Below are 22,694 nucleotides of genomic sequence, written 5' to 3'. Positions count from 1 at the left end.
GGGGGAGCGCAGGGGGGTAGTGTGCAGGCGTGCTGCACCCATAATGCAATGCACGAATCCCCAGTGCGCATGCGCGCACTACAGGCATTTCACCCCCCCCCCCATTTTTTGCATGCTTTTTTTGCCCTCCCCAGGCTCCAGAGGCTTTATAGGAGCCGGGGAGAGGGCGAAAACAGCCTCCCCTGGCCCCCCAGAAGCCCTCCGGAGGCTTGAGGGAACTTCAGGACGCTTCAAGCCTCCGGAGCAGTCAAAACGAACCTCCGAGCAAACCGGAAGTGACTTCCGGTTTGCTCGGAGGGTCATTTTGAGCGCTCTGAAGGTTGAGGGACCTTCAGGACGCTTCTCGGAAGCCTCCAGAGCAGTCAAAACGATCCTCTGAGCAAACCGGAAGTCTGTTCATGAATCCTCCGGAGGGCCTTTGGGAGGGGTGGGGGTGGGCTCTTTTTGACCTCCCCAGGCTCCTATAAAGGCTCTGGAGCCTAGGGAGGGCAAAAAATGGCTTTAAAAAAGGGTGAACTCAGCTGGCCAGCGCGCACATGCACGCTGGCCAGCTGACAGGGCAGCGCCTCGTGTGCCCTGACAAATGTCTCCACGTGCCACCTGTGGCACGCGTGCCATAGGTTCGCCATCACTGATCTAGTACTTTTTAAAATGTACTACTCTCTGATTTTCTCCTGCTCTTACCTCTTGGAGTTTGTTGTTCATTTTTTCTTTTGATGTTCTCAATTCTTTAGCTGAAATAGTTACATCTCTCTACAAAGATCAAAATAGCACATTTAGGCAACTCTAACAGAATGCGCAAACATTTTTCAAAGTACTTTTTATAGCTTATAGTTGTGATGTTTGTTTGCAGTTCCAATAAACCTCTGACATTTGAGTTTATGGGATACAGCATAACTTTCTTAAGGTCCTTTTTAGTAGTCAAATCTCTTATCTTTCCCATTACAGTAATTCATTCTTGAACCTACAACTTCAATATCATTTAAATCAATGAAATCTATACAGTATACAGGTTTCACCAATATAGAATCGTATAGGAATATGAACAGAATTAAAAATGTATCTATAAATTGCAAAGTATACAATCAATAAACAAAGCTATTGCCAGCAGTCTTCACTCATAAATTCTTCCACAATGCTCTCTGAAACCTTTTTTTTTACTTGATTTTTTTACTTGATCGATTTTTTACTTGCTTCAGAAAAATGAAAATGTTATGTATTGGACTACAGGTAATCCTCAGTTAACAACCATTTGTTTAGTGATGGTTTGAAATTACAATAGTCCAGAAAAATGTGACTTACAACTGGTCTTCCCAGTTGTGCTCATCGTAGCATTTCCATGATCATGACTGTGATTCAGACACTTGGCAGTCACGTTTGCAGCATCCCGTGATCATGTGGATTGCCATTTGTGACCCTTCCAGCTGGCTTCTGACAAGCAAAGTCAATGGGAAAGCTAGCAGGAGGTCACACATTGCAGTCATACGCTATCTTGTTTAACAAAAAGGGGTGATTGTTTTGATGACTGCAACTGGGACTGCTAGAACTGCCCATTGTGAGTTGGCATAGTCCATTCACTTAACAGCTATTTTGGTTATTGATGGAATTGCTAGTCCTAATTATATTCGTTAAACAAGGACTATCTGTATTCCACAAGTATCCTCCATGTTTCCAAAAAAAGTGGGGGCTGCAAAGGTATAGCTGAAATACCACCTATTTTTGATATGCATAACCTATGCAAGGCACATAAAAAACAGGCAGAACCTTGATCACACCGCTGCAGCCACCATCTTGACTTTTTTGACCAATCATTGCCATTATCCCTGGACTACTCTTATTTTTTAGGGATAATACAATACAATACAATACAATAGTAGAGTTGGAAGGGACCTTGGAGGTCTTCTAGTCCAACCCCCTGCCTAGGCAGGAAACCCTATACCGTTTCAGACAAATGGCTATCCAACATCTTCTTAAAGACTTCTAGTGTTGGGGCATTCAGAACTTCTGGAGGCAAGCTGTTCCACTGATTAATTGTTCTCACTGTCAGGAAATTTCTCCTCAGTTCTAAGTTGCTTCTCTCTTTGATTAGTTTCCATCCATTGCTTCTTGTTCTACACTCGGGTGCCTTGGAGAATAGCTTGACTCCCTCTTCTTTGTGGCAACCCCTGAGATATTGGAACACTGCTATCATATCTCCCCTAGTCCTTCTTTTCATTAAACTAGACATACCCAGTTCCTGCAACCGTTCTTCATATGTTTTAGCCTCCAGTCCCCTAATCATCTTTGTTGCTCTTCTCTGCACTCTTTCTAGAGTCTCCACATCTTTTCTACATCGTGGCGACCAGAACTGAATGCAGTATTCCAAGTGTGGCTTTACCATATTTTATTCCACCACAGGGAAACTCCAACAAAGAAGGCTTTCTTCCCTCATTGAGGACTTTTAGCATACATTCTTTGCCTGAACCTTTTGGGCAGGCAGATTCTACCAAGAGTAAGCACACTTCCGTTTAACCGGACTCCCAGCCATTTAGGGCTTTATAGTTATGATCAGCAACCTCAATGGTATTGGGAAGCAAACCAGCAACCAAGGCAGCTCTTGAAATACCGCTGTACAATGACAATAACAGGTGATTCCTGTTTCTAAGTGGCCCTCAAGGGAAGTCCCATGGAAAAACAAGATAGATAATCCAAGGATGAAGTGACATAACCGCCATTGCACAAGCCATTCCAAGAAAGGCTGGAATTGGCACAAAACCGAAGAAAGGCTCTCATTGTTGTGGCCCTGCTGGACTTCTCATGAGAAGGAAAAGGAAGTCCAACCAGAGGCTTCTAAGGATAACTGTCCTGGAGGGGTGATTTTAGTAAAGTCAAAGCCAGTAACTCCATCCTGCCTGAGGTGGATCCAGCAAACCCCCAGGACTACCTGCTTGAACCCATTCACAGCCTCTCAGATTCTGAGAGCAGAAATATACGTAAAATGCGACACCATTTGCAGGGCAGGATACCGAACATCAGAAACACTGTCCAAGAAGTAGGCTAGCATCGAATGAGTAATGTACCTCGGCTGTACATCTGGGTGATGGCTCAGCATGGCTTATTTATTGGCCTCAATCCCTGAGGGAATATGCCGAGAATAACTTTTCAAGCCTCAGCTCTGTCATGTTTGCCTTGTTCTGCCATGGTTTGAACTCTGGATCCCACCCCGTGGTGTCTATTATCTTCTCCCTTGGATTTGTCTTTTTTAAAAAATTGGATTCAAAGTCTTGACCCAGGCCAAGCCGTGACCATCTTTATAGTTAAAAAGGACTGTTTGCTTCTAAAAAAATTGCCTAAAAATTTCCCTAGCATGCTATCTTGTTGGCTGGCAGCCAGCAGTGCTGGCACAGAAAATTCATTGCCATGGCTTCTACCTGCCCTTCTACCAGAAACAGGAGAAAGACCTTAAAACGGCAGAACAGCTCTTTCTGGAACAGCATGACCCCATCTAAAGCTAAAACTGATACCATCCCACATTCTTAGCAACATCCCCCCCCCCCCCGATGTTGGAGACCTGGCTAATATGGCTGGATAGGGCCAGTCGCTTAAGGAAAGGGCCTCAGTAAAGACAATGGCAATTCTACTTCCAACAAGAAGATATTTATCACAATCTGAATTCAACTTCTCCCTAGCTGTGTGCACCAGCCAAAAAGGGTAGGGATCCAGCCTACATCTGATCGAGTTCCTCTTATCATCTTCTTTATCAGGATCCTTAGGCTCAAATTCCTCTGAGTTGACATTACATAACATCACCCCTTCCTAACTGTTTGACTTCTGTCCAGCTGGTTTTTACATTCAAGCAAATTTTAGCTGCACTGTCAGGTCACTGCAGCCCATTTCTAGTTCCTCTGGCTATCCTTCTCCAAACAATTCCAAGCCGTTATCAAGAGCATCAGTGGACAGACAGCATTCCACAAATCCAGTAAAGAAAGATAAATAATTGAACTCAACACCTTTGCCACCACAGTGTAGACACAAACCTGAATGTATACTCATGCTTGCCCACTCAGATTTGCTCTTTGTTTTCTGTCAGTATTCACTTTCTCACGTGAAGTTTCTCAGTAAGCCAAGGAGCCTCTCCCAATCACTGAATAGAAGACCTATCTTACTATGAGACTTCACTACCTTCATATTCCCAAAGATTAAGAAGGGCTTCTACAGAATCATACTTCAGATTGCTGGGAACACCTAAGCTTTGGATTCATAATACCATATCTTATGTTGAGTTGTTGAACAGATTTCCCCTTGCCACTATTGCCAAACTTTATGGATTTTAATATTTATGTGTGTGAATAAATAGATACATGTGCATACACAACAGGTAGATTGTAGCATTAGAAAGCATTAGACCTAATAGTATTATAACTTCACACAATGAATTAGGGAAATCTGTCAGGAATTACTGTATTTTTCAGAGTATAAGACACACCTTTTTACCCCCCAAAAGAGGGTGAAAATCTGGGTGCGTTTAATACTCCGAATGTAGCCTGCTCACCTGGTCCGCGTATCGGATTTTCGGGTGATTCCAGGCAGCGGGGATCCTCACTTACTCATGGAGTCTGATTCCTGAAGTGGCCCAGGGAATTGCATTGAAAGCCTTTTGAAGGCCCCCGCAGGAGCTGCCAAGTGCTTGCCACCCCTCTGACACCTGCTGAGTGTCCTCCCACCGCAGACGCGCCTTCTCTTTTCTCCTGGCCAGATCCACCACCTGAAATGTGAGGATCGTGAAGGAAAGAGCTTTCAGGTGGCAGCGCCTTCCGCACGCACCATTTTTGGAATCAGGGAGGATATCCGTTGCCTGAAAATGCTTTCCTCCATGATCCTCAGGGGTGTCAGAGGGATGGCAAGGGCTTGGCAGCTCCTGGGGGGGTTGAGCCTTCTCCACTCGCAACGTCTTCGCCCTGAGGGCATCAATGGCAGCCACTTCCCACAGCTCATCGTGGAGGAAATCGTGTGCGCTCTCCTCGCTGCTGCTGCTCAGCCTGAAAACGCTTTCCTCCACAATCCTCATGTTTCAGGCCAAGCAGCAGCAGCGGGAAGAGCGCTAGAGTGGAGCTGCTCTTTTTTCCACGGGGAGAAGGCGTTGAATCAAGTTTGACTGCACCCCATTCCAGGTTTTTAACTTCCCAATCTAGCATCCTGAGAAATCTAGCGTCTCTGAGGCACCTCTCATTTGCAGCAGGAGGAGGAGGGCGGCATATGCAAAAGCCTCTTTTCGGGCAGCGGTTTTCAGCAGGCTCCAAGCGCGGCTTTCTTTCCCAGTTACTCAGAGGCTTTTGTATGTGCCGCCCTCCTCCTCCTGCTGCAAATGAGAGGTGCCTCAGAGATGCTAGATTTCTCCGGATGCTAGATTGGGAAATTAAAAACCTGGAATGGGGTTGATTCAAAACTTGATTCAAAGGCTTTGGCTTTGGATCGCTATGCTGCCACCCAAAAATGCTGTTACAGCAATCTCTGCAGAACCCACTTCACCTTCCTCTTCTCGGGCTGTTCCAGGCGGCAGAGATTGCAGTAACAGCGTTTTGAGGTGGCAGCGAAACAATTTCAGGAGCTTGATTGTATCCCATTCCAGGTTTTTAACTTCCCAATCTAACGTCCTGAGAAAAGCCTTCATGGAGAGGAGACTGTTCCTCTTCTCTTCCTCCACCCCTACCTCCAATCTGCCCGGATCTGTCATGCAGCAAAGAGATAAGGTAGCTGGGAGCCTGGCACCTGCTTTTGCACTGAGATTAAGGAAGCGGAGTTGCAAAGAGGGCTGTGAACAAGCCCGTTTTTTCAAGGAGGCAGCCTTGCCAGGTCGTATTCTTTGGGCTTCCCTTTTGCCGCTCAGGCACTACCACGAGGAACTGTTAATCCAAATGAAAGGGATCCCCAGCCCTCCTCGCCCAATGGGCCGTTCCCGGTCGAGCGCAGCAGTAGCCGTTCAGCAGCCCCCATGTGTCTTTCTCTCCTCACTGAAGAGAAAAAGCGAGTTGACTGCCAAGTGGCTCTGCGTGGTCGCCGGACAGAAGGAAGGGGGGAAAAATAAAGCACGGAGAGATATGTTTAATCCTGCCCTGCCAGGGGGAGGGGTAGAGAAAAGCGGATTTGAGATTGACAAAAGCGTTACCCTTTAGGATGATCGAGCCCCCACACATCACACTTTTGCCCTCCCCGACGCGCAGAAGCCCTTTGCAGGCCTCCCAAACTCTCTGCATACCTCAGTTTTCAGAGGGTTTGGGAGGCCTTCAGAGTGCTCCTGGGAGCTTGGGAGGGCAAAATCTTTTTTTACAAAATTTACTTCTTCAAAATCTTGGTGCATCTTATACTCCAGTGTGTCTTATACGCCGAAAAATACGGTACGTACTACAAAATCTGTAAAATTTAGGACAGGGCTAAAAAGCAAGGAATTTCAAATGAGCACAGGGAAACAGAAATATATGAAGCTGTACTTGAATGAATCAAAAGTGTTTATTGGAAATCCCCAAGTCCCTACCATGGCATCCCATTCAAACCTGCTTAACTCTCTTCCCTCAAAGCAGTGCTTCTCAATTATTTTCTGTCATGCCCCCCCCCCCTAGGAAGAAGAAAACATTTCGCGCCCCCCGCGCGACTGTAAATAGTATCATTTGTCTATAAAATTGTTATAAGTACACCTCTGCATAACACTGTATCCTTATTAACGTATAAGAGAATAAAAAAAGAAAGAAATGTGGATCAATTTACAACAAAGAATAGCTTTATTAACTGTAGCAGAAAAGATTTAAAGGAGCACAGGATTTAAAGGAACACAATATTAAAAAAAACTTTAACCTGCAAAACAAAAATATATAAAATAATTTGAGCTGAGCCCCCCTTTACGGAGCCTCGCGCCCCCCCCTGGGGGGCCTGCCTTACTATTTGAGAAGCACTGCCTCAAAGAGACTCCTAGTCATGAACTACCTCACTTCAAGTGTACAAATAACATTGAATATCACTTCATTTTTTCCCCTTTTAGAATGGGGGTGATCTCATCGCCTTAATACATCTAATATCCTTCCTAACCAATCTAGGTGGAATGAGTATGAGACAAATGCATTTTTCATTCCTCTGTCCACTGCAAGTAAAGTCATAGGATTTCTGGCTTCTCTGTAAATAGCAATAAAAACAATACTAACAGAGGAGTCCCTGGTGCTTTCTGAGCTCACTTGTTTGCTTGAAACATTTCATTCATTCCAAAGGAGCAAATCACATCCCACACAAATATATTCCTGTATATAACAGGGAGCAAAACTAACTCACTTGAACTGCTGAGGTTACCTAATTGGGTAATGAAAGCTCAGAGACAATACCACAGTTCAACCTGAGCTATATATAGTCTTCTGTTAGAAGAATACTATGAGCTATTCCCTTTAAGTTGGGTCCATGCAGGTACCAAGCTACAATTATTTGCACTGGTTTAGTGTGCGATGTAGACCCAGCTAGTGTAGTTTGAAAAAGATTAATGCAGATGAATGAATTGAGCCAATTATGCATTAGGAAAGAAATCATGGCTTATCATATGGTGTGAATTCAGAATTTAAGACCAGTAATGTGGTAGAAGTGATTTACATTAAACTGGAGATTAAAGAAGCAACAGAAAGAAAAAGTATACCTTTGTTGTGGTTGCAATTTCTAGGGCAGCGCTTAGCTTCTGCACGTGTTCTCTGGCTTTTTCTTCCTCTTCTTGAGACTCCTTCAGCTGCTGGCACAGCATTCGCCCTTCCATTTGCAGCACCTTTAGCTCTTTCATGTGCTCCTCCTGTATTGTATTCAGGCGCTGTTCTAAATTGGCTATAAAATAGCAAGGGAGGAATGGAGGCATAGTCGTACTCAATAAAATTGCCCAAACTTCCCATAAGAAGCACTCAAAAAAGGTTTATAAGATGAAAAAAAGCTGCCCATCATCCAAAAAAAAAAAAACACTTATCGTGATTTGATAGGAAGCATTATCCTGAATTGGAGATCTAGATCATGGATTATCTGATGTGCTACTTCAGATGGTAATATGTTATCCTATATCCAATCATATAAAAACAGCAGTAAAGTTGGCTAGGGCTCTCAAATTGCCTATCCAAGCTCTCTTTATTATAGTCCTCATAAATCCCTCAATTCAAGATTGCTAAAAGCTGACAGCACATTTCCTCACCATATTATGATGGGAAATAATTATAAGTTACATATAAAATATATGTGGAGTTAGGCCTACAGTAAGCAGATCATAGTTACACAGGCAACTGCTACTGTAGAGACTATAGGCTTGGCACAAAGGAAAGAAGGTATACAGGTAGTCCTCGATTTACAACAGTTTTCTTAGTGACCATCCAAAGTTAGAACACCAAAAAAAGTGGCATGACCATTTTTCACTTATGACCTTTGCAGCATCCCCAAAATACAGATGCTTGACAACTGACTCACATTTATGATGGTTGCAGTGCCTCAGGATCATGTGATCCCCTTGTGCAACCTTCTGACATGCAAAGTCAATGGGGAAACCAGATTCACTTAACAACTGTGTTACTAATTTAACAACTGCACTGATTTACTTAGCAAATGTGGCAAGAAAAGTCCTAAAACGGGGGGGGGGGGGGGGAATTCACTGAACAATTTAACAACATAAAGTTTGGGCTCAATTGTGGTTGTAAATAGAAGACTACCTGTACAACTGAGCCCAACATTTCCACTGCTAAGCAAGACAGTTAAGTGAGTTTTGCCCCTATGTAACAACCTTTCTTGCCACAGTTGCTAAGTGAACCACTGCAGTCATTAAGTTAGTAACATGATTGTCAAGTGGATCTGGTTTCCCCATTGACTTTGTTGATGTGGTGAAATAGGTGATCACATGACCAGGGACACTGCAACAGTTTTAAATACATGCCAGTTGCCAGGCATCCGAATTTTGAACACGTGACCAAGGGGATGCTGCAATGGTCGAAAGTGTGAATATAGTCATAAGTCACTTTTTTCAGTGCTATTGTAATTTTGAACAGTCACTAAATGAATGGTTTAAGGGTGAGGACTACCTCGAATAGATAATGTATGTTGCTACAGTTTTTCATTGTCTTTCTATAATACCTGCATGCTTTGGATTCAATTCCTTTTCTGTTTGTAATCGAAACATGTTCAGTTTTACGGTCTGGATGACACTCTCGAGACGGCATACTCGATTCACCAGAGTTTCGCAGGTTCTCCACAGTGAGTTATTTGCTTCAACAAATGCTGTTCGAACTTGGACAGGGCTGATGGATTGGTGGTTCTCAGAATTCACCGGGTATTTTGCAGCTAAGAGTTCCATGCTGGGAAAAGACCAAAGGAATACTTACTTGTTTGGAATCATCACTGGCATCTCATCAATATTTAATATAATTAGCTACGATCTGGAACACAACAAAGCCACAAAATCTATTTCTCATTTCTCTTATATTAATTCAGCAACCAGATTAAATTAGAATAGAAAAACTCTGCTAATAATTAAATTCTAAGGGAAGAAGCAACATGAAGCTCAGAAAGAGAAACAGATACGGAAGAAAGCAAACTCAGAATTAAACGAGCATTCTTAAATAAATTTTCCTAAAAACAAGTCTGAGTAAATTACCGCGGAACTTACTTCTAAGCAAACCTATTCAAGATTGTGCAAGATCCATTTCAATCATACCTGTGTCCGTTCACTCCCATTTTCTGCAGATCATTCAATAGTGTATTTGTCTCCTCTTCAACTACTTTCATTCTTTGGTCCAGCACAACAAAAGTTTCAGGAGCGGTTGGGTGGACATCCATTGGGGAAATTACTGGCCTTGCCATCACAATCTCAGTTTTCAACTAGTATCTGATTTAAAAACAATTACATTTAGAGGTAGTAGTAATGAGTGCTCTTCAAACCAGCTCATTAATCACTGAAAAAAAATATAAAGACGTGATAACTGCAGAGAGAAATAATAAAATGGTTTCTATAATGTTTATGTATTTTAAACGAATAGATAAAAATAGATAATTTTTATAGTCAGCTGCCATACTGACATACTTTTTTGCATGTCTGGAAAATGAAATAGGTGTAAGAAGAATTAGACAGTGCTAAGATTTCTAATTTTTTTTTTCAACTGACATTTTCTTTTAAATGTCAGTTGTAGGACACTATATTTTTATGTTTCCTGACTCAGAATTGCAAGAAACTTCTAATTTTTTTTTAGCTTTTTCAGTCAGAAGCAGTTTCAAGAGCGAGGCCTGGGGGTTACATGTGTCCCAAGAGCCTTCGGCTATCTACTCTTATTCTGTAATATGGGAATAGAGTATCTCTTTTCTTGAAGCTGAGTTAAAAGGATAAGTTTTCCTAATTTTCTTGGATAATTCAATAAGTGTAATATAAGCCAATAAATGCCAATAGAGATTTTCCAAACAAAACTTCTGAAAAAAGGAGAGGCAACTAAGGCTTTTTGTGAAATTACTATTGTTTACAGTGAATAATTTCACTATAAGCCTTCCTTGTCTTGAAGCAGAAAGAGAAGACTGACAACACAGAGAATTATTTCCAAAGATATATTATCACTAACATCATGACGACTCATCCCTTTTATCTGATATACTGAGCCATCCAGATTTGACTTTAACTCTCTGGTGTACATTTCATTTGATATTAAATCCCTATCAAAGCCATGGGATTCGCTCACCATTCAGCTTGTTTTAAAAACTGACATATTTGTCAATTCTGAGTTTTTTTTATTTTCCCTTAAAAAAAGAAAAATCCAAAACTGATTAAAAACAACCCATTCTACTGCACAGAAGAAACTTGGCAAAAATATTGCATGAGTGACAAGGTCAATCTTCTAAACTCTTTAATGCAGAGACTGTAGAAGAATTGCCTTTTCTTAAACTGACATTTTATTCTGTGCTACTTTATGCTTCTTGTATGACGCAGAAAAGTTCCTTTTCTGAGATAAAAATATGTAGCATGAACAAAGATTGCAGTTAATAATTACAGCTAGTGGAAGACTGACCCTGTAGAGAAGTGGGAAAACCCAATGCTATTGTGCTGTTGGTGTGGGTGGGTTCTTCACATTCAGGAAAGCAATACTATTGCTTTTGGAAAAATACTTTTACTATTGGAAGAATATTCAGCTATCACTAATGGGCCGCATAGCCACAATTAAAATGAATATTTTACCAAGGATTTTATTTTTGTTGCAAGCCGCACCTATCAATCCGGGTAAATCTTTCAAGAATTAATCAAAATAACTGCTATGTTCATCTGGCAAGGACGAAAAGCGAGGATCAATGCAAGACAGCAAGGAGAGGAGAGGTTTAGCATTACCAAATTGGGAATTATATACATTAGCAGTAACAATAACATTGGTGAAGGATTGGACAGAGCTAAAGAATAAAAGAATTCTGACCTTAGAAGGCCATGATTTGCAAGCAGGTTGGCATACATTCCTATGGGATGATAAAAATAAAACGCACAAATACTTTAAAAAACACCTAATTAGAAAAGTGTTATTGCAAAACTGGCTCAAAATTTTAAAAAATCCATTATGTGAAAATCCCGAACTGGCTATCCCCGACAGAAAGGACGATCCATTCAAATTTTATAGATATGAACAAAATGCTAAGATACAGAGACTTAATTGACGGACAGGGAAATTTAAAAACAACTGAAAAATTGGCAGAACAAAACATGAAAGTTGACTGGCTAACCTACTTGCAAATCAAAACTAAACACAATAAGGATACTAAATTATATGGCATCGAAATGGAACCACATGAATTGGATAAAATAATTCAAAGCTCTGATAGAAAGGGAGAATATATAAATTTCTCCTGAAGTATAAACTGGAAGAAGAAATCGTGAAAGAACAAATGATAAAATGGGCACAGAACTTTGGCTATAATATTGAATTGGATAAATGGGAAAAATTTGGAGGAACAAACTTAAAAATGACACTATTAGTTGCATACAAGGAAAACCAGTACAAAATGTTTTATAGATGACACCTGGCACCAACAAGGTTAGCTAAAATCTCAGCAAATACCTTCCCAAAATGTTGGAAATGTGAATCAATACATAGGACATACTACCACTTATGGTGGACTTGTGAGAAGGCTAATTTTTTTTTGGAAAAGGATCACAAATTGGCTAGAGGCAATAAAAGGAGTCAAAATAGATTGGAAACTTGAAGTTTTTTTACTAGGAATAATGACTGCAAAATATAAAAAAGAAATCCAGTATTTAATTTTACATATAATTACAGCGGTGAGGATTGCCTTTGCTCAAAAATGGAAAACAAATTAATTCCAAGCGAAGATGAAATAATAAGAAAGATGATGGATTGTGCCAAAATGGATAAATTATCAAAAGAAATCCAGGGAAAAGAAGAAACAGAATACTAGCAAATATGGGATAAATGGAGGAAAGAAACAAGGATCAATGAAGAAAGCCAATAAAGCCCCAAAATAGTAGTTAAGGAGAATTAACACACACACACACACACACACACACACACACACACACACATATATATATATATATATGCATCCAAGAGGTTTAAATTTACTAGAGGTAATCAGCCAATATAACAGAAAGATGAGTAAAATAAGAGGGTTAAGAATGGTGAAATGCAAATGAAATATACTAGAAGGGGAAATAATATAAGGAGAACGGTATCGATTGGCAATTGCTATTAGAAAGAACAGGAAGTTCCTGTTCATATTGTATTGTGTAAATGTGGTTTTGTGTGTGTGTATTTTGCATGTTTGTAAATAAATAACTTTTTTTTAAAAAAGCAATACTATAATTCAACAAAAAAGGCCAGTTGTTCCCACCTTCCCATTGTGATTAAGTCCTGCTAAATCCAGTAGCTCTTGCCATCATGAATACAACCGCTGAGAGTGTGCTGTAAAGCAGTATATAAATCTAAGTACTATTGCTATTATTAATAAAGAGTCACACTATGTCAGCAGCTGAAAACATGATTAAAGATGTTGCCAGAAGGAAGAGAGAGCTCACTCTCCACATCAAGACTCAAAGGCACAAGGAATTAGCAACAGACCAATAAGGAAATCAGATAAGAGAGTAACAGTTGGAAGGGACCTTGGAGGTCTTCTAGTCCAACATCCTATCCAAGCAGGAAACCCTATACTATTTCAGACAAATGGCTGTCCAATCTCTTCTTAAAAACCTCCGGTGATGGAGCACCCACAACAGTGGTGGGTTGCAGGCAGTATGCCCCAGTACAGGCATACCTGAGCCTGCCCGGAGCACTGGGTACCTTTCCGGTACGGTGCTCCAGAGGGCCCACCCACCCGCGCTCCTGTCTTTAAACTCTTTGGCGCTTCTGTGCATGTGCATGGCACGTACAGCGCCTGTGTGACGCTCTGCCGAGCAGCTGGAGCATCACAGAGGTGTTGCTGGACGATAAGACACATGCGAGCACTGCACACATGCGCTGCACACGTCCATGTGGAGGACGCTGGGCCCTGTTGCAACCGTAGCAGTTGCAATGAGATCCGGAACCCACCACTGACCCACAACTTCTGGAGACAAGTCATTCCACTGATTCATTTTTCTCACATTCGGAGAATTTCTCCTCCTGTTCTAGGTTGCTTTTCTCCTTGCTTATTTTCCACCCATTGTTTCTTGTCCTGCCTTCAGTTGCTTTGGAGAATAGTTTGACTCCCTCTTCTTTGTGGCAACCCCTGAGATATTGGAACACTGCTATCATGTCTCCCCTAGTCCTTCTTTTCATTATACTAGACATTAAACGGGATCATGACAAGTCTTCCTCCGTGCCACCGGCTATAATTTTAGAGCAGCGTCTGTGCAGAGATATATCCCCCTTCAAAGCTGATTACCAAGGGAGGGTCCGCATCTCAGTCATCAAGCCTGCGTGCAGCTGGAGGCTCCGGATTCAGCGCCGCTCATCTTCCCTGAAAAAGGCAGCTCTTTCGGCCTCGATAAGAGCTCACAGGTCGGAAGCCCCTTCGGATCTTAAGTCCTAAAACCGACCAAAAGGGGGATTAGTTTAGCAGGGCGGGAGCTTCGTGGGGTCAAAAGGAGCCTGGAGTCCATCTTTATTGCTTGCTCTCCCCCACACCCTCAAGCTCTTCCGCCCGAGCCTGCAAACCGCCCTCCTCGGCCCCTTTCCAGGAGCGCAGGAGCTCACCCGACAGACCCTGATGTCCCCGCGGCCTGGTTTCCATGGAGCTCCTCTTGCAGCTTCAAACTCACCCGCTTCCCGAGAGAGCGCCATCCCACGCACGCGCGTCCCACGTCCCGCTGCATTGTGGGATTCGTAGTCCCGCCGCTCCTCTTCCTCCCAACCCCGCCCAGCTTTCGAGAGCTGTTCTTCAAAGGGTGGTGTTAGAAAAGTAACGCAGCCAGGCGCAAGGAAAACGATCTAGGTCTATCTAGTGAGAGAAAAGCATTGTGGATGCTGCTGGCGTTTGGAAGGACGGGGATGGTCGTGGGACTCATCCAGTAGCTTAATGTAAATATTAAATAAGAAAGGAAAAAGTACTAAGCTCTGCAGGACCCCACATAGCATATAGGCTGCAAGATGGACCCCTCCTCTCCTATCAACACTGATTGGGTTTGGCTCTGGGGGAAAAGGAAGGAGGGGAGAACCAACAAAACACTGTGTGCTGTTTATGGCCAGCCTCCCAACACCAGTCCAGAAGGATCCACCAGAGATCAGTGCCCTCTGAGCCCCATAATTCATAGTTTGTTTAATAATGACAGCCAAATAAGCTAATTTCTTGTTTACTATTTTAAATGCCCCAGGTTGATCTGATGAATATTATTATGCTTAATTTTCTTTTATCAGATAAGAAAACATTTTTTACACATAAAGTTGCAAAATGTTGCATTGTCAATATTTATAAACATTAAATGCCACTGAACAAAATGCTCATGGAGACTTCGGCAATTTTTTTTTACAAGATTGGTATTTAAATGTTTTTTATTGCCATTTGTTTCCTTGGTGGGACATAATTTTGGAGTCACAGAACTGACATTAAAAATACAGATAGATTTGAGGGCTTAAGAAGATGAGAAGGAGAAATAAATGTATGTGCTGTTTTCAATATAAGTATACAGTTTAGTTATAGCACGTTAAGCGGCCAACCAAATGCACAAGGGAGCCCAATAATCTCTGAGAAGATGGTCTTCACAGATAGTCATATTGCCATCAAGGCTAGTAGGCATTCATCTTCATGACTTCCATGAATGGGTCCAGCCATTTTGTTCTGGTTTGGTCTTTTTATAATCCAATAATCTCTCTGCTACAATCTATCTGAGGATTTCTATTCATTCAAGATACATCTTTGTGATTCAAGACACACAGTAAATATTGTGGTTGGGATGAATAGAAATAAAAGAAAGGTTGGGAGCTAAAGGGTAAGGATGGCTTAAACTGATTACGCTCTTTTTGATAGCAGTTCAAATGCTGTTTTCAATAGGTGAATAGAAGTCCCAAGCAGGAATCCTGACTGTCTTTAATATTCTGGAATATGAGGGCACTTACTTTCAAAAAGAACAATGTTTAGCATAAGAGCTATGTTTTCCTCTACGTGATTCCTCTATGTTTAAGGGATTATAGATAATGGACAGCAGTTTGTTTTGTATATAGAAGCTAACATTAATATTGAAAAAATTATCAATAGAAATGTATAATACCCTATCACTAAGCAAGCCACCCATTTGGTATCAGAAGCTTCAGTTGCTTGTTTAGTCACTCTGTGTGATTATGGAGACCAGATTTTTTCTTTTCAGGAAGTGGCATGCAGCCAATTTACTGGATTAAAGGAATGCAAAGCATTTATGACTACAAGCATAATCTGATTTCCCAGGAGAGAATCCGGCCAGAAGTGATGCTAATCTGGGAGTGAGTCAAACTCTCTGGTTCAAGAACTTCACTGCAGTTGTTTCCTCAAGGAATTTCAAGACAGCCAAGACTACACTTTATTGCAAGCAGGGTTAGTATCCAAAATTGACAACTGAATAGCATCAGTTGTTAGAGGAGAACTTGGAAATGGATTCAAACAACTTTGTCACAATTTACACCATCCACTGACCACTCTAACACTAACCTCTCACCCTACCAAGCCTTTTCTTTGTATTTTCTCATGTCTGTAGACAAGGTGACAATCCTGTCTTCGTGTGAAACTTCTCTTTTTTTACAGAAGCCTGACAACGAGAGTGAATTTATATCCCAGACACACAGATCAATACTTTGGTTTTATCAAAAAATTAGGGCCATTTTCACATATTACTCAGCTTGCAATAAAAAAAGATTGCAGCTATTCACAACTGTCTGTCAAGATAAGTATATATGGATGGTTTGTATTTCTAAGTACAGTTTGTTCACATATTAGTAAGCATTAGGCATAGAGAGCTTGCTGCACTTCCAGATATTGAGCTACAACTATTAGTAGGCTTCATCATTAGTTGTGCTGATTGAAGTTGCAAGAAATCGTAATTCGAAAGCATGCAAATGCGAGTAGATAAACAGGCACCACTTTGGTGGGAAGGTAACAATATTCCATGCACCTCAATGTATAGTCATGCTGGCCATCTGACCACGAAAGCATTTTTGGACAACACTGACTCCCTCAGCTAGGAAACAGAAATGAGAAGTTGTGTCACCCAGTTGTGTCCCCCAGAGTCGAACACCACTGGGCAGGGGAAACTTTTATCTTTCTTCAGTTCTGTTGTACTTTTCTATAAAAGCTGAGTTTATTAGGGTATTTTAATGGTTTTTAATTGTCTATGTATTGTATCTGTTAACCTCCTCCGAACATGTGTGTCTTTGTACTTATGTATGTCATGGATTTATGTAAATGTTATATGTTTTTTACTCCATTGTACGCCGCCCCGAGTCCTTTTCGGAAAGGGAGCGGCTAATAAATTTAAATTATTATTATTATTATTATTATCTTTCAATACTATGCTAGGAGCATCAGTCCATGTGGGTACAGGAAAGACAAAGAATTAGATGAAACTAGGATGAAACCTGGATGTGTTTTAATTTAAATGTAAGACTAATAAGATTAGATTTTGGAAAAAAATACTAATTAAAAATGGATGTTGTTGTCATCAATCATCCTTTAGAATTTTGATTTTATGAATGAATTAACTAAACTTTTGTTAAGCTTATTTGCTAATAATTAGAGTCCTTGTTATCAGATTCATTTTTGGTGGAATATAGAAGCTGTTTTGAAATTGTATAGATCTCTAGACTAACTATTTTAATCTTATTGACCTTTGGAGAATCTGTGTTATTATATTTTACTAATAACTTTACTTTCTAAGTGTAATTGATGTAATATTTATGTTTTTTTCTTTTTTAAGTATACCTCTTTGATAAATATATTTTCCTCTTATTACTATTTCATGGCTTTCCATCAAAGGTGTCTGAAGTCCTAATGCAAGTTAAAGTTGCATTAACTTACTATGTAAGTTAATGCAACTTTACTTACTATGCCAGATTTATAACTGGTCAATATAATGAGTTTGTGGTGTTATTTTTCCCCCTTTTCCACTTGTTTTGTTGGAATTCTGTAATCTTTCTTTTGCATTTGTCTGTTTATTTTAATCTCAAAGGTAATTTCTTTTGCCAGCATTAGGTGGCGTCTTCTTCAAGTCTGCCAGATTTTAATATCTTGACTATGAGGAATTATCTCTACTCCTTAAGATTTTAAAAGTACTATAAAGCTTTACTTAATGTAGCTCTACTTATTGTCACTCATGCCCTGAGGTTGTACTAAATGTAAATGAGTAGAGCCTCAGTGTCACTCATGTCCTGGTCACCTCTAGAATGGATTACTGCTACATGCTCTACATGGGCTGCCCTTGAAGAGCATCTGGAAGCTTCAACTGGTGCAGAGTGCAACTGTAGTATGGATAGTTATGTCTGCACCTAGGATGGCATATTTTACACCTCTGTTTTATGAGCTGCATTGATTGCTACTTGGCTTCCAGGTGCAATTCAAAATGCTAATTTTGACTTTTATAGCCTTACATGGCATGGCACAAGTTGTTTGAAGGACTGTCTCTTCCTGGTTACATCTGCCCATTCCACCAAGTCCAGCAGAAGAGGTATGCTCTAAGTCCCATCTGGAGTTCCATCTGGCTGGATCCAGGAGAGGCATCTTTTCTACTGTAGCCTGCGCCCTCTGGAACATCATTTCCCCTGAGGAATAGCCCCATAGCCCCATTTCTTTTAGCCTTCTGGAAAGCCTTGGAAATGTAATTCTTCCATCAACACCAGTGAGTCTGCAGAATGGTTGAAAGAGGTTAAATGATGCTTGTCCTGTTATTCTCTTGGGTTCCTTTTGTTTTTATTTATTATTTTTGCAGTCATTTATGTCTGTTTTTTTTTAATATTGTGATATGGTTATTTTGCTTGTAAATTGACTTTTTGTGAGATAAATGGCCATATCAATTTGCTAAAAGTGAAGAAATAAATAAAATCAATTTGAATGAAATCCTTGTTTATTACATATTTCTATTTTTATCAACATTCCTGTTAGAAACTGTTGTGGCCCAGCAGGAGCCGTTGGAGTTGCCACCAGACTCCGACAGCGAGGGTCCCTCTGAGTCGGCTCAGGAGGATGTGGAGGACCCTGGACAGGGTTCCAACTCTGAGCAGGGCGCAGAGAGGCTGGTTGACCACCAGGAGGCGCCTGAGGCATGGAGCAGTGGTGAAAGCCAAAGGAAGGGGGCTCCTGATGTCATGCCTTGGAGCAGTGGGGAGGAGTCACAGGACAGTGAGTCAGACATCAGCAGTGAGCTATTAGATGCTCGTTACCGGCGTGCTACCCGGCGAAAGGAGCAATTGAGCAATTACAGGAGATAATTGCTCTCAGCTGCTGATCATTAGACTCCTCTCCAGACTATAAAGGGACTGCTTGTGGACACACCCTTTGCAGGAATCAACTGATCATTAGAGTTGCAGAAGCTCAGATCTGTGTCGTACTTTGGCAGGCTGGATTGCTGCCAAAGGATTTACCTGGATTGCTGCCAATCTGTTCCCTGGACCTTGGCAGGCAGGAGTGCTGCTAAAGCGATTATCTGGAGCTTGGTAGCTGGATTGCTGCCAAGGGGTGTCGCTGTAGCTGGATTGCTGCCCAGAGTGCTATCTTGACCCTGGCAGGCTGGATTGCTGCCAAGGTGGAACCTGTATGTCAATAAACATCTTGAAGAGACTTTGTGTGTCTTGTAGTGTCTTGGTGACAAAAGGTGGGGGGGTCAGAACAGAAACACTAATACAATCATTGCTTTACCAAGTAGTTTGAATAATGAAAAAACAAAATCTTTTCTCGTTCTCAGTTTATTTCCATTAGTTTGCATGCTTCTGAGTAATGTACATCAGATATGTTCACTAAGAAACTTAATTATGATAGCTTAATTATTTTCAACTTTGCAAACTTTTTAAAAAATTCTGTGTGGATAATACGACAGAAAATTAACAGAAAATTGCGGTGCTAGAGGAGGGGGCAGCTGGGATGGAGGAAAGGGTTAAGGAGGTCTGAAAGGGGAATTTAGAATTGGAAAATTTTATGACCAAAATAGAATTTGAAAGAATGTCTTTTTTTCTCAGGTTCCAGAATCTACCAGAGACAGAAAACGAAGACCTTAAAGATATTATGAGCACACTTTTAGCAGAATACCTTAAAAGAAACAAAGAGCAGATGTGGTGGGATATGGACCTGGTTTATAGAATTAACTCAGCTTATGCTGGAATCCATAATGCTCCAAAAGAGGTACATGTTAAATTTCTTAGGAGGACCACGAGAGATGAGGTGCTAGAGGCCCAAAGGGAGGGACCTTTAAAATACCAAGATAAAGAAATTACCATTCTAAAGCAAATTCCAAAAAAGATAAGAGAAAAAAGGAGGAAATATTCTTCCTTATCAAAGAAACTATATAATAGTGGAATTTGGTTTAGATGACTATTGCCATAAGGAATGCTGATTTTCTGGGAGGGAAGCCATATCAGAATTAAGAAAGTGGATGAGGCAGAGGCCTTTATTTAAAAACATTTTTCTCTCCCAGAGGATGAAGATAGTGGAGGTGGGGGAAAAGGCAGTAATCTAGAAGACACGGGGAAGGGGGGGCTGTGGCTCCACCTGGGGACAGGGAGGAGAGAGCAATATCGCAAAGGCTCAGGTCACAAAAATAAATATATTTGAAATATTATTGTAATTGTTGATATTCTAGAAAGTGACAAAGAGAGGATTGAACATATGGCTGATATAATGTAAGAACTCTGTATATGCTTATCCTTTACATGTTATTTTTAAATTTGTAGAAGCGTGAGAACTGGGGGGATTTCTAACATGGGAGCTACCAAAATTTTCTATGTACCCTATTACCCTTTTCCCATAAATGTTTTAAAACTAATTAAAAAATTTTACAAAAAAAAAACAAAAAACTGTGGATGACCATGTTCTTTTCATACAAATACTGATACTGAGCTTTAATATCATATCTACCATGTCATTCCCAATTTTTTCATCATACAGAGATTGTTTTGTTTGTAAAGATCTTCAACATTTGCCAGAGATATTTTAACATCTCCCTCCCTCCATTTTTTATGCTAGAGGGATTTTTTGTACCTAATCATATGATAGAAAAGCTGCCTGAACAATGTCAGTTAACACAGACTTAAAACTATTAATTTTTTCAGACATACTTGTTTGTTTGTTTGTTTTTATTGGATTTATATGCCGCCCTTCTCCCAAAGGACTCAGGGCGGCGTACAACATTAAAAAACACACATCCCAAAAGTTAAAAAGAAATTAAATACATATCCAAAAAAACCAAACCAAATTTATAAGACAATACATTTAAAAATGAGTTAAAATTAACAGGCCAGGCCGGCTTGCTGGAAAAGCCAACTTTTTAGGGCGCGTCGGAAGGACCGGAGGTCAGGGATTATGCGAAGCTCCAGGGGCAGCTCATTCCAGAGGGAAGGCGCTCCCACAGAGAAGGCTCTCCCCCTGGGGGTCACCAGCCGACACTGTCTGGCCGACGGCACCCTGAGGAGGCCAGCTCTGTGGGATTGTACTGGACGGTGGGAGGCTACTGGTGGCAGTAGGTGGTCTCGCAGGTACCCTGGGCCTAAGCCATGGAGCGCTTTAAATATTACTTAATATATATTCTTTTATAAAAGTAAAGGATGTTTCCCTTTTTAGTTTCAGAGCCTGTTTAAATTCTTTAAGTACCTGCTTGGTAGTGTCAGAGTCCTCTTAGGAATGATAACTCAGACACTGAAGTCCATGCCTTGGTCTCATCTTCCTCTTGAAGAGCAGTTGGTTGGTTGTTTTTGTCCTTTCTGGTTATGTTTTGATCTCTGTAGCTTGTTGTAAGGGATCCTTCGTGAACATTTTGTACTTCTTAATGCTTCAGAAGAGAATTCATTGAATCTAACCTATTGACAACAACTAAAAATCACAGATTTGGGAATGAGCAAGGCCTTCAGCACATCTTCATCTGAGGTCTCAATTGTTCAATTGTGAATTTGGATAAAAATGAAGGGGAAAGGTACTGTCATGCTCATTGTTCTGGATCTTTACCCAGTTTGATTGAGAAAGCAAGCTGATCCAATCCTAAAATTAGATCATCTTGTCTCCATTCTTACTATCAGGAAAAGCAGTGTTTGATTTTGATTGCTTTTTCAGAGGAAGCATCAGTTGATCTGGTGGGATAATTTTCAGTGTTTTTCTGAATGTCATTGATCATGGGAATATTTAGCTGAGAAGATCATGCAGACAGTTGAACATTGATTGCATCAAATGGGATGTTAGGATCAGAAAGGCTACAGCCTGAGCTTGGATATGTAACCTTCTCCCAGAGGTTCCAACAGAGACTAGGAATTCCATCAATCAGCTCACTTATTGAGCTAATTCCTTGATGGCTTGTTTCTAGGCTTAAGATAAAGTTCTGGCAATTGAAGTTCATAAACTAAGGATTTATGGCTCAAACATAGGAATTTGATCACTTGTCTAAAGCCAACCACTTGGTTAAGTCTTTTTCAAGACAGGGGACTTCCTTAAAGCAGTGTCAAAAATACACCAGATTTATCCTTACCCGCATTATATTTTAGTTTCTATTTTAACTGTATTGTTCAGTTTCTGTCAAACGATGTGTTTCATCCTCCAGAGTGACCCTATATTGTATGGAGTTGGTGTTACCTAGAAGTATCAGTTAGGCAGAGGAGCTTTCAAATACTAGCTAGCTTCTGTCATCATAAAAAAATGTATGTTCAATTATTCAGAACTAAAGGTAATCCTGTTTTCTAAGACCTTGCGGATGCCTTCATAAACATCAAACCAAGGGCACTCAAATATAACTTTAAGTATCACCTTTCATTTGTCTTCCACATGGAAGCAACAAATTGACAAAGTCTCATCTTTTGTACAGAGTTACTCAGTTGCAATAATCAAATATAATCAGACACAAAGACATAAATTCTTCCCAGAGGCCATTCCATGATTTATAATTAAGATAATATTACTTTAACTTTGTGGTACAACAATTTTGCCTTATAAAGATATAAGACCCCTAAAGTAATTCAATCTATACTCACGAGGCTCATTCTCCACAATTCTTGATTCATCTCAAATGCTTTATTAGGACTTAAACTGGGATTTTCTATACTCAACCACAT

At 40.7% G+C, this 22,694-nt stretch overlaps 1 protein-coding gene across 4 annotated transcripts in view; it reads right to left on the bottom strand.

The window, feature by feature from the left end:
* Positions 1-14,297, bottom strand: part of CCDC150 (coiled-coil domain containing 150) — a 44,175-nt gene extending 29,878 nt beyond the window's left edge. The window contains exons 1-6 of one of the 4 annotated variants that reach the window (XM_081934435.1): positions 14,252-14,297; positions 13,876-14,018; positions 9,689-9,859; positions 9,109-9,329; positions 7,649-7,827; positions 685-753 (exon numbers count right to left, since the gene is read on the bottom strand). In XM_081934435.1, coding sequence (XP_081790561.1) covers positions 685-753; positions 7,649-7,827; positions 9,109-9,329; positions 9,689-9,834 — 615 coding nt within the window. In that variant the 5' untranslated portion in view covers positions 9,835-9,859; positions 13,876-14,018; positions 14,252-14,297. Of the gene's footprint in view, positions 1-684; positions 754-7,648; positions 7,828-9,108; positions 9,330-9,688; positions 9,927-13,875; positions 14,019-14,186 lie in introns of all 4 variants that reach the window. The other 3 variants (XM_081934434.1, XM_081934433.1, XM_081934436.1) reach the window with 3 other exon arrangements.
* Between the last annotated feature and the right edge of the window lie 8,397 nt (positions 14,298-22,694).

Source organism: Natrix helvetica, assembly GCF_964273705.1.
Source record: "Natrix helvetica genome assembly, chromosome: 1".
Classification (NCBI taxonomy): domain Eukaryota; kingdom Metazoa; phylum Chordata; class Lepidosauria; order Squamata; family Natricidae; genus Natrix; species Natrix helvetica.
The sequence above is the reverse complement of the archived record's forward strand: the minus strand, read 5'-3'. Positions and strand labels throughout refer to the sequence as shown.